Below are 12,696 nucleotides of genomic sequence, written 5' to 3' on the forward strand. Positions count from 1 at the left end.
TTTTGCGTGGTGCTGCTGCTGCTACGAGCGAACACAAGTGAAAAAACCTTGGACGAAAAGTCCGCGCACAGCTCTTCTACTCTTCAGCTCGGCCCATAAGGAAGAACGGTCAACTCTCCCCCTCCCCTCCACGTGGTAGTACAGTGCACAGGAGTTGCGGGTCTGCACAGGTTTCTTTCCTTGTGGTTCAGTTCGTCTTATCAAGGTCGTGCAGCAAATAATTATTTTTCGTCTTCCGATAGGAAAAAGCTTGCCTCTCGCTTACGTGGATGAACGCGTAGCACAGATGATTCCTTGGTTGGTCCTTTATGTTTCGTCCTTCAGCAATTTAATCTAAGCATGAATCATTCTCATCGCCAAACATACTGTATTTTTTAATTGATGTAACACATGTAAACTGAAAGAGAGAGACAAAGAGAGAGAGAGAGAGAGAGAGAGAGAGAGAAAGATATACATAAACGTTTTCTTACAACAAACGTTTGTTTTCTATCGTATAAAGTGAACGCACATGTTAAAATTCATCTTGCATACATAATCAAATTAGAACAAATCCACGTAAAGTGATTTAGTATGCAGAAAATAAATATATTTGTGATAAATACATAGTTAATCAGTAAATTCCAATAACCAGAACTTCTGTCACGCTGAATCTTGTTTACGGATGTTTTCAAACGTTTTGTTTTACAATTTCATTTTTTCACTGACATCCAAAACGAAAATACGTATTATAATTTAATGACTTTCAAAATGTCAAATGCTGTAATGTTAGTATGCTGCCGATCATAATTGTGAGGCTTCTTCGAAAACGCCTTCGATAACGGTATTTACTATTCGTAACGGATATGTGTATCACTTTTTTGAAACAGACTTTTGTGAAGGGAAAGAACTGTAACGTTACAAAGGTAACGAGCACAATTATACGAGAGACCTATGTTATTCTCTCCGGAACACGGCATCGGACACGTTATTGCACATCGGAACGTCTGTATGATACCAGCTATAAATAACGTTGTTGCTTTGAAGCAAAGAGTGTAACGTTTTTACAGTCGTGACCTCAATTAAGTTACTGGTTAATTGTAACGTTACTATCACTTTCCACACACACTAAAGTTACTAGTCAATCGTGACGAACTTGTTTCTTACCCTGTAACGTTACTGGTTGCCGGCAATGGATGGAACGTTAAAGCGTCACCTAACGACCTACTGATTTACAGATCAGTTATGGTTCGGTACCGTTATGCACACCTGTAACGTAATGTTCATATACCTGAGGTAACGTTTCTGTTCACGAAAAAAGTTATTCAGTTTCTGGTTGTAACGTAACGGAAACCGTAATTGAAAATACCGTTCCATTTCGTTACGTTACGACTCCCTGCGTTGAATAGCGTAAGCGCTATGTCTGCTAGGAACAATGGAAGCATTTCTTTCTTCCGTGGTTCATCCCAGTTCATAGCGTTTGCTATACTTTCGAATTTAGGAAAGAAAGTTTCCACTTCTTCTGGGCTTTTTCCGTTAAAGGGTGAATGGTAGAGGGCTTGTGGGATATGTGTCGTCATGATCAGGGGATGAGTCTGGTTGTCTTGTTGTGGGGTACTTGTCAAGGGGGTGATGGGTTTTCGTTTTCGCCGGGGTGTTTGTAATCCGTCCAGGAATCTTTGGTATTTTGGATGAGCTGCCGGGGAGGCGTCAGGGCTGTCGGTGTTTGGGGGAGCAATAGCTGTTGCCAATTATAAGATTTGATCGAGGGATTCGTTTAATTCTGCATGGAGGACTCGTTCATCCGGTGGGGGGAGGGGGTGAGCGTTAGTGTTGTGTTGGGATAAACAACGATGTGATTGGTTAGGCTTTCAGTCTTAGGAGAGGTTATTGGTGGAAACGTTAGTGATTTGGGATAGCTTACATTAAATGTTACAGAGACTTGGAAGTTGAGGGAGGTAGAGCTTTTATAGCAGTGATTGTAAGAGTAGTAATTGGAGGATAATAAAAAAAATAGTCATGGAATGCTTATATCTTCAACAGAGGTGGAGTGGGAGGGTCTAGAGTCGAAGGTAATGTGATTAATTGAAGTTGCCCAGCATCTGCACTGCACCATGTTGCGTGACCTAGGAATGTAGCTCAAAGGTACAGCGATTTGGAAACAGAATGGCGCCGTTGGTGTTATCGACGGAAGGAAGTATGAGGTAAATTAAGTGAGCACTCTCTCGTACTACTTGCCTAGCCCAAACTGCCGCTGGCTGACTGGTTTCTCGATAGCCCCTTGGCTTGTTGTTCGTGAGTCAGAACGACACCCCACGTGCCTGGTAATGCGGCTGGAATCAGACTGTCCGTTTTCCCAAAAGACTAGGTCTTTTATTTACAATTACAAACGACACTTATGTGTCATTCTTGCAATTTTTGTCTCCTTCGTTACTACCGGGTTGAACTCCTCTATCAGGAAGACAAACCCGGTAGTGGCGAAGGAATTTCCTTGTTTAGCCAGCGGCATGCATGATGTTGTTTGTTTTAAGTGGGTCAGCGTACTGTACAGAGAGAGTGATGTATTTCATGATTTTCGAGGTTCACCCATTTTCCCTCATCAATTATATATATATATATATATATATATATATATATATATATATATATATATATATGTATGTATGTATGTATTAAAGAAACATGGAATACGTGCACAATGTAGTTTTAACATGTTACATATGTATTTTCTTATTGAACGTAGCTTCATGTTGCATAAATAAAACAATGTTCTTCATGAAAGTTACACATGTCATATGTACAAAAGGAATTGTATTCGTCATTTTTGTCTTTCAAAAATACAGTTTCTGTTGCTTGTTTTCCATTATTAGCTAATGTGAAATTGAAAGTGTTGAAAGAATACGAGGAAAAATGCCAATAATAATTATACCATTATTATTATTATTATTATTATTATCAGCCTATTATTATTATTATTATTATTATTATTATTATTTTGGCACGTTTATCTTCTTCATACTTGTCACCCTCCAGACAAAAATTCGTGGTTTCGCCCCTGTACATATATATGTTTATACTTCCAAAGAATTCATTTAAACTCCCCTCATGACCTGGAAATATTTCAAATACACAGGTTACAATTTATAACCTATTGTAGCACGGTATAGGATATTTGAAAATTGTAATATTCTGATAGAAGAATGGCAATGTGCTGATAAGTGAAAATATGATTTTTGAGGCAAGATGACGAACCCTTCATTTTTCTTACCCATGAAGACTGGATAGTGTTCACGTTGCAACGAACGGTGGCACGATGTAGGTGATTCATTTATTTCTGACATGCTTTGAGATCTACGTCGCTTTGTATGTAGACAGTGATCATATGATTCGACATTCTACTGTTTATTTTGAAAATGTTTGACTTTTCATTGTTTTGAGCCTACCACACGTTCAAGTGGTAGTACATTTTGTGTATTAGCCTACATGCATTGATAATATATTTTATTCTTCATTCATCTCAGAGTTTTTGTTTTTCATCTTGCCTAACATAGTTTTTGAACTTACCCACCCATTGGGGCAAGTCGGCCCCTTTACACTGCTATGTAAATTGTTCTACCTGCTTTACGTAACATTGTTGCTATGATAGCGTGTGTAGCACCTCTTGTATATCTCGCATATCTGTATCTTGGCGGGTTCATTGAAGTTCTCGAAGTTCCAATCTGTAGAAGACTCTGCCTTCGTATGTATCACAGTTATTCGTAAATTGGTTAGTCATTTGTCATGGCGGGATCTCTTGTAGCAAGAGGTTCTAGCTATATATATATCTGAACAATTAGAGTGCGCATCAAATCTCCTGCATATGGCGATAGCCAATAGCAGCGCACTGCAGCGGTGCCATGTCAAAATCTCACACGGAAAACAGACAGCGTGGTTGAGAGAAACGCCTTGTCACGGAACTAGGCAACGCCGCACGTCTGTGATTCGCTGGTGCTGTTCAGCCGTTGAAGGCCATATGCAGGAGATTTGACGCGCACTCTAGGTCCATTTCCATGTAATAGTCTCGGAGTTATGAAGCAAAATATTTCGACATCGTCAATTTGCCTCAAGTTCCTCTAATCATTTTACGCAATGTTTTGTTCGTCAGAAAGTATGCGTAACGGTGTGGTGAACATTCTTTCATGCCAGTACAAATTATTTATTTATTTTTTCGTTACCAGATATTTCACTAACATCGCATTTTCTGTAGAATAGTCAAAATCGTTTTCTATATTTGGTTTGACAATGTTGTTTTCGAACTTTCTCTATTTAGAATTCTCTATATTACATATTCCCCTTATACTGAAACAAATAGTGCTTGCAGACTGGCAGCCTAAAATTCCGGCTCAAAGCCACGTAACGTATTTCCAAATGATCTTAGATTTGCTTCGGAACTACTGTCACAATTCTTCAGATACAGTATGGGTAAGTCTATCTGAGGATTCTTTACAACTGAATTAATGAGAAAGAAGGATTCAATTGCTACATAATATACATGGCGATACATAATTTCCTTCGAAACCCCTGAGGGAATTATGAATCACCCTGTACTTTTCCACAAGTATTAAAATGAAAACACGTTTACTTTCTGAAATGCTCCAGAAGTAAACCAGCCTGTGACGAAACTGCAATTTTTTCCACACAATACATCCCAAAGGTTAATTTGATTTGATTTTGTTACTTAGCGTAGCTTTCCTGCAACTTTTGGCTAGTCTCTTACGGGTCTCCCGCGTGGCAGTCAGACGCCCTACCACCGCGGCCTAGTACAGTCATGGACACTTCTGCGTTGTAACAACTACATTGAAAGTAATTAGATCGTTACAAACCAGAACTGCCCGTGACTGTACATCCCAGATTCTGCATTCATGTAGGCGAACGAGGCTGTGGCGCCTGACCCATCCAGTATAACCCTCTGTAGAAGTTTCAATGTGTTATAATCACTGTTTATCTTCTTCGTCGCAATTATTCAAAGTCGAAAAAAGCGACGTATCAAAGTTTCGACAATAACATATGCATGCTGTTGAGAAAAACATAAAATCAAACTCCACCAAATAATGCCACAAATAAATAAAAAAAACTATTAGATTATTCATTTAGGTTCTACAAGAAAAAACAATATAATTTCTTAACAATAATGTGAATTTATTATTGACGATAATGCACATCACACTTTTTTCCACAGTTTTCTTAAGTAGAAACATCACAACAAAACAATAATCCGCTGTACAGTTATAAAAGTAATTCAAACATAGATTTTGCTGCGTAACCTATATAATATTTATACATGTCGAACATACATACATACACACACACTTAATAATATTACATGTGCTGCCCAGATAATCGTAATTGTGCTGTTTATTCGATTACAGCAAGGACATATACAAACTGTAAATATGCAATATTACTCAAGGCAATACTGCTTCTAAAAACTCATTATCACAATAAAATAAGATATTTTGTTGTTTATACCTGCGTGGTCAATGTTCATTTTCGATATATTGAATAGTCATAGTGTTTTCAAAGACAAACATATTTTCCCACGCCTTTTCACAGACATACAAAGTTGTGATATAAATTATTGATTTACCACAGCTGGAGTGTTAAAATCTTTAGCACATTCAGAGAACAATGCTTACATATGCTTTGACATTCTCAATGTTAGTTTAACGTCTGATGAATTCTTGAGTAGAACTTCCAAATATACAATTACGAAGTATGTACATGTGAATATGTACAGCGAACCGAAAAGAAAATTTATCATTTATACAGTGCAATATGCCCAAGTATATATTCAGAGCTTATTTAAAATTCATTAATGATTTTGTTTTCATTTCGAAGTACAAGAATAAAGAGAGCAATTGTAGTAAATCAAAATAGGACCAAAACGAAACAAGCATTATTATATAAAGTTACATCCTGAGCAAATATGCTGTGCACAATGTTTATTGGCTCTTTACATTATGGTTAGCTTTACATGAGGTAGAGGAAAATAAATGAAGAGACACAAAAACAGCACAAAGTGAGTCAATTTTTCTAGTTTAGTTCAATACTATTTTCATGATTAAGTATAATCTAAACTAAAATTAATAATTATTGGCTATTTGCATTTAGTTCCAGTACTCGAAAATTTGTCAACAAATGATTTAGTTTATCAATGTAGTCGTTCGGGCATAGGGTATGGAAGCTGGACCGAAATAGGATGTTTTAGGAAATACAACAGGATTTAAAATCTCTCGGCAGTGATAGGTTTGGCTCAAATTGAAAACATCCATGGATTTAGTAATTGAAGTTTGTCCGTGGGTGTATGAACCAAATATTATCTTGGGTATAGGTGGGTTTCATGTGACGTCAGGACGCTTACAGCCGCCATGTTTGCGTCCAATTTTATTTGTCGTTTGCAAGGAAATTTCCACCACGTAGCGTTCGTTACATCTGCAGCAATTTGCACGTTTTTTTTTAAATCGCGAATGTCTGTGTTAGTATCTCCCTTCCGCCCGCTTGCATTCCGTATGCTTACAAGAACTGGCCTCAAACATGGCTGCTCGAAGTCACAATTCAACAGGTGCAACACACCTATAAGGAAGCGCGCTTTAGATGTGATGCCACATTTCGCACATGCGCCTGAGCAAGAAATACTGCTGTGGGCGGAGAAAATTCCGTGACGTAATTTACAGCTTCCAATATGCACCGAGATTTATGGTAAAGAATGCCGGTGCAAAAATAGATTAGGACAAGAAAATTAGCAGGAAAACGTATCGATGTAGCTAAATTGACAAGAAAAATGCATTACTATTCGGGGGTGAGTTAAAGATACATTCGTGAAGACTGGTCGTGTTTCCAACGCCATCTATAAATTGCAACGCAGGAGAGCAGGTGCAAAAAACGCAAAACCCATTCTCTTCCAAAATGTCAACAAGAAAGAAAAAGCTGGAATTATGGACACTCCACAAGAGAGGTGGATATCATTTCAAATAAATCCTGAAACCCACACCTGGTATCATGCGACAATCGAATGCCGGAAATAATGCAAAATGATTCATCCTCAATTTTTGTTTGAGTTTTATCTGCTTCTATTATTTAGTTCTCTCTTGTCATTTTTCACATTTAGATGTCAATGATACCGTTGCTAAGGGAAATGTGTGTGAGCGAGATAGGCCTGTGCTGAAGTGTTGACAGATTTCATAACAGTGTGAAGAAGAGTGGTGCGTTAATGACGAAAACAGAAAAAAACTCACATGTGCAAGGGTTGATTACAGACATGATGTATTATGCACATGTGGGATCAAGGGGCGTTCTGATTCGATTTCGGATGGGGGTACAAGACTGTGGTTTGTATCTCTCTTTAAACTGTAGCCTATACGTACTGTGCAATTCCAGAAAAAGAACAACTTTTGATTACGAATATATGATACAAGTGTTTCTAAACTCTAAAATTTGTCTCTAAAAAGTTACCTCATCACGTACTATTTCACTAACTTTGATTCAGAACATCCAGATTTATAGATTACCAGTTGTGCCAGTCTGCTACCATTAAATTTATTTTTGTATACTGATGGCAGACTAAATTTGAAGAAATTTTGCTATGCAGAAATTCTACTACTTGTAAATTTCTTGGTTATATTTTTCATTTTATCTTTCATGAATCGTGTACAAAGAAATAAAATAAAAAAAATCTTCTAAAGTGTCAGTTTGTTACCTCCGGAATTGCTCTACTAATGTATATCCTTCATTTCAACTTAAGAAATTGAAATTAAAAAATTTATTATGTAATTGTTGTGGCAAAGTTGCCTTTAGTTTCTCATCATAAAAATGCTTGCGACAAATGAACAGTACTGGACTAAGAACATATGAACATGAATTACTCTGTTAAACAATGTATACGTGGACTTCCTCCTGTAAATTAGCATATTATTATTTTTCTCTCTGCCTTGTAAACACACACACACACACACACACCTTGAGAAATGAAAATGTTCCCTACAGAGATGAAATGGGCTAAAATAGCCATATTTATACAGAAATTTTACAAGATAACCACTGAAATTTTTAATCTGCAACTTCTGAATGTTGCAAATAATAAAAGACTAGAGAAAAACAGGTATTATGCATACCATAACTTATCAATAATGTATGGGAATTATTCGTACTACCAGCTAATTACAATCGTCATCAAGATTCCTTAATTTAAGTTAATTTAAACGTTATTACACAGAGTCGTTGCCTTGAACGTAATAAATTCCTGTTACATTCAATACGTTCACTTTATAAGATACCGTCTCAGAAAGATTCAGCAATATTATTGTCATTTCTGTGATTGGAATTGTAATAGAAGCTTCATTATTATATCTTCTTAAGGCATTACATCCAAAAATGACTGATTTTGTAAAAGATATGACTCAATAAATCTATACGTTGATACCTACAATGCTATCAACCAAAAGTGACCCATATGATCATTTCTTTTGCAAAAACGGAAAGCATTTTCTCAATCTCTAACACTTTATGACAATGTAAAGCATGGCTTTAATAATGATATAAAATATTTTGTAAAATTTGCAACAATTTACCCAGCTGGCTACTGCTCCTTATTGCGTTAGGAATCACTGCTCTGTGACAAATAATAATAATATATTATTTGTCATGCCTTTTTGGTTAACATCAAGAACAATCAATGTTGCCACAGTTGAGAACTGTGATTACCTTCCGGATTCTCTTACTGAAAAGTTACCAGAACCTACTAAACCTATGAGTCAAGAGAATATATACTATATTAAACAAACTTTTTTTATATTCATGGAATGGCCCAGCACAACATTTTTGTCACGTTCTAACCTTTCATACCTATTCCTGCAGCTGCTAAACATTAGATCGACATGACACTGTTCCGATAGATATCAGAGAGTAATTCCTAACGAAGACTGCATAGTTATAATTAAAATCTCCCAGTTCCAAAAAATCTGTATAGAATTCTAGCCAACTGTTCTGGCCAATAGTGTAAAAAATATATCCGATTTACTGTCATTTTGATTAAGTTTCCTAAGTTCTATTACTAGTAACCAATAATTTATGTCACTAATATTTTTAAACAAGTGTCTACGCCATTATTACCAAATATTTAGCACGACGGGAACAGGCCAGCTATAATCTAATGCAAAATTTTATAAGCCACCAAATTTTCGTTGTTTTTTTTTTTCAATTCAATTAAATTTAAAACATTACAAGGTGATAGCCCACCAGCAAACCACAATGGTTTACATGGTTGTATTTCTACACCATGTGCGATTTCCTGGTAGCTTGAGCATTAAGCGACGAAGAATAGCACACAGAATTACATGAGGATGAAATCTTATGATAGATAACATTAAGATAGAGTTTCTTTACACGTGGGGAGAAACATGTAACATGCTTCACGGTGGACACAGTCGAAGGAGGACGAAGTTGAAAAAAAGAGAAAGTGTTTTCAAAAATGTTTTTAGACAAAGTATTTCTAGCACCATGGCGCCTTCCATCTAAGGATTTAATATCAATGCTTTCTAAGTCATCGCGACTTTCCAGTGCAACTAGCTCAGCTTGACTATATCGTTGCTCTCATCCTACGCTACATGGTATGACCCGTATTCTCACTTCAGCTCTCCTCGATGTGGAAATCTTCTTAACGTCTCAGAAGATTGTCTCGAAAGATAGTCCCCCCTATGGACGGCGCCTCTCGAATCGTGCGTTATCTCGTTTTGAGCTAAGTTCATTGTCTTCAAGCGACCGTGCAAGAGTTTCTCTTCAGCATGTGCTTGTTCCTGGCTCCACCTGTGGTCGAGTAGTTGGGCAGGGACTGTCTCCTCCTCTTCACGGCGGGGCTGAGGTTGTAACGAACCTTGGCTTGCGACAGGAGCTCCTTGAAGACGGTAACTATATTGGAATTCTCCTTCGCAGAACACTCGACGTATCCGTTCTCCCAGTCGAACAGGACGACGGTTTCGGCAAGTTCCCTAGGGACAGCTCGCTTCTCCAGAGGAAGATCGGCTTTACTCCCGACGACCACGATCGGAATCTGAGGGTATCTGGAATCGATGATGAGATCCCTCAACCTCCGGACCTCCTCCCACGAGTCGGCGTTGTCCACGGAGTACACCAGGATGAACGCGTCCGCTGACGATATGTTGAGGGCCCTCATGGCTGGGAATTCGTACGCTCCTGTGGTGTCGAGGATGTCAAGTATCAATGTGGCGCCGTCCACTTCGTACTCTCCCCTGTGCATCTCCTCTATCGTCTCCTTGTATACGGGTAGAAATTTGTCGTAGAGGAACTGCGAGATGATGGCTGACTTGCCGACCCTTGCGGAACCCATCACGACCACCCTGTACTTCTCCTTGTGGGTGTCGCTCTCGGAGCTGAGGGAGGGGAGCCGCATACGTTCTCCTGCGCCTGGCATCTCGGGAAGAAGTGGTCCAAAGTAGAAGAGTAAGCTGAGACCAAGATGTGGTAGCTACTTGCAGAACAATCTCTCAACAAATGGTACCTGCAATCACAAAAGGAACAAGTCAAAACTTTAGAATTCTCACAAACAGAAACTTATTAAGCAACTATGTATACAAGAACCTTCAAACATAGTAAATATAACTATAGAATTCATAATATCAACGTGTAGCAATGTCACAAGCTAACAATGGCAAAGAACAACTTGAGACCGTGAAACGAGACAAAGTAGGAATATATAGTGTTTTGCTCAGGAGATTATTTTGAATGTGTAAGTAATAACACACTAACTTCAGCAATAGCAACAAGGACGAATCATGTTCAACCATTTATTGGAATTTGGTAAATGCCTATATAATTTGAGTAAACGAACAAAATTCAATAAGGAATAAACTTCTTGTGCCTTGGCAACTTTGAGAACTCACTCACTTTGGAAACTATCATGTAGAAGATGTAGAAATAACAACCAAAAGAACAACATAAGATGGTAGAAACATTTGTCTTAATATTGATAATGAAGAGGATTCTGAAACCAAAATTAATCACAAATTCGTGCCCCAAAAACAAGATGTTGAACCAGGTGTACATGGCTATAAAACATCTCAATATTCAAACATTGCTAAATCTCTGCGCACGCGGAAGGGGGTTAGTTGCCTGTTAATATTTTCACGAAGCAGTGTAGAGGGTTTTTATCGTTGTTAATCAACAATAGTATACTCTTAAAAAAAAAGACCAAGCATTTTCAATCCGATGAAAATTATAAGCAACGATGTGGTGTGGGCATTTTATTCTTATACAATTTGATGCGTCAATGACAAAGTGGGGTCTAACAAACTCTTGTACCAACTGAACGAAGACTAACATTGTACATTATTACATTGTTTAGGAACTGCACAAGTTCATTCTGATGTCGGACTAAGATTTGTAAATAGCGCACGTGGATTCAATTCGCACCTGTGTGTGCGGTGGAAGTTTTAGTTTTAAGAATAGACATGGATTTTGTTTAGATTCGGCTATCGTCTACATGCAGTAAGTATGAGTGTCATTTCCACAGCAGAAGTATGGCGTGTATATAATTAGATACGCTAAAATTTACACTTAATGCACCCAAGAATGGGAATTTCGCGGACTCTGGACCAACTGTAGATACGTCCCCGTCTTGTACGATCAATACAGAGTTGGTACAACAGTTACATGTAATGTAGTTTTTCTTTCTCGGTCTGATATTCGATCAAAACCTTTGCTCACTAGTTTGTAAAAAAGCACTGCAATAAAAATACAATCTGCAATGATAAACATGATTCTACAAGAAATAAAAGAAGGCTTGTATGGAATAATTATATGATTTAATGATTACTATTGATGCTAACATTTGGTATGTCTCCCTCATATTCAAGTTCGATTTCCGTTAAATTCCGACAAGACTTCATTGCATACAATAGATTCTAATGGAATCTTCCTCACAAGCTTTTGGCCACCATTTTGTCAAAATAGTCACGATGACCTATGGTATGCACTTCTGAATTTCGGAATTTTCTTTCCAAAGCGAATCCACTTGGAAGAAATAGAAGAGATAATCAACAACGATGACGTTACTTTTAGATCCAGTAGCCTCAATTCCCTTAAATGGGCAATCCACATTCAGAACCGGAATAAAGAGCTAACACAAACGCAGACATGTTGACGAAGCTTTTTAAAAATATGGGAATAACCTTTCTGAAGGTCGATTGAATCTAGCTGATACAACAGTAGCTGACAGGCAGATCTTTTCAAACGGAGTTGTCGAGCAAACAACGACGACAACAATGTGCGTCGTTATGGCTTCCATTACAGCTCTGCGATCGATAATATAGCACTGTTTCACGAAGGCAATGACCTTTAATGCAATGCTTCTGCCTATGATCAAGTCGCTGGCACAAATAGCATCGTCTCACTTTGCTTCTATTCACAGAGACTTTGGCCTTTGTGAGAAACGACGTGAGATTCTATTCAGGCAGGTCTTCTCGTACCTTCCACGGAGTCTCGAGGCACACTAAGGCAACCCTTAGAGCAGGCTCACGTGGAACTTAACAACACGTGCCGCGAGTTCAAGATAATTGCGCTTCCCTTCTTTTGAAAGGGGAGAATTTAACCTGGCAGTTCCCCTTTGGAGATTCCGTTTCCTGCTTTGTTGCCCCTAATTGGATGGCTAGGAAGGGAGGAATTCTGGGA

The 12,696-nt window shown here is 38.0% G+C and overlaps 1 protein-coding gene across 1 annotated transcript in view; it reads right to left on the reverse strand.

Annotated features, from left to right (window-relative positions):
• Positions 1 to 5,154: 5,154 nt before the first annotated feature.
• The window catches only part of LOC145999623 (ras-related protein Rap-2c-like), a 31,683-nt gene continuing 24,141 nt past the window's right edge, over positions 5,155 to 12,696 (reverse strand). Inside the window, exon 2 of the mRNA XM_083136716.1 lies at positions 5,155 to 10,528. Within this exon, the coding sequence (XP_082992842.1) occupies positions 9,764 to 10,441 (678 nt within the window). The 5' untranslated portion in view covers positions 10,442 to 10,528 and the 3' untranslated portion in view covers positions 5,155 to 9,763. The remainder of the gene's footprint in view (positions 10,529 to 12,696) is intronic.

Source organism: Lepisma saccharinum, chromosome 15 (assembly GCF_977018435.1).
Source record: "Lepisma saccharinum chromosome 15, izLepSacc3.1, whole genome shotgun sequence".
In the NCBI taxonomy this organism is placed as follows: Eukaryota; Metazoa; Arthropoda; class Insecta; order Zygentoma; family Lepismatidae; genus Lepisma; species Lepisma saccharinum.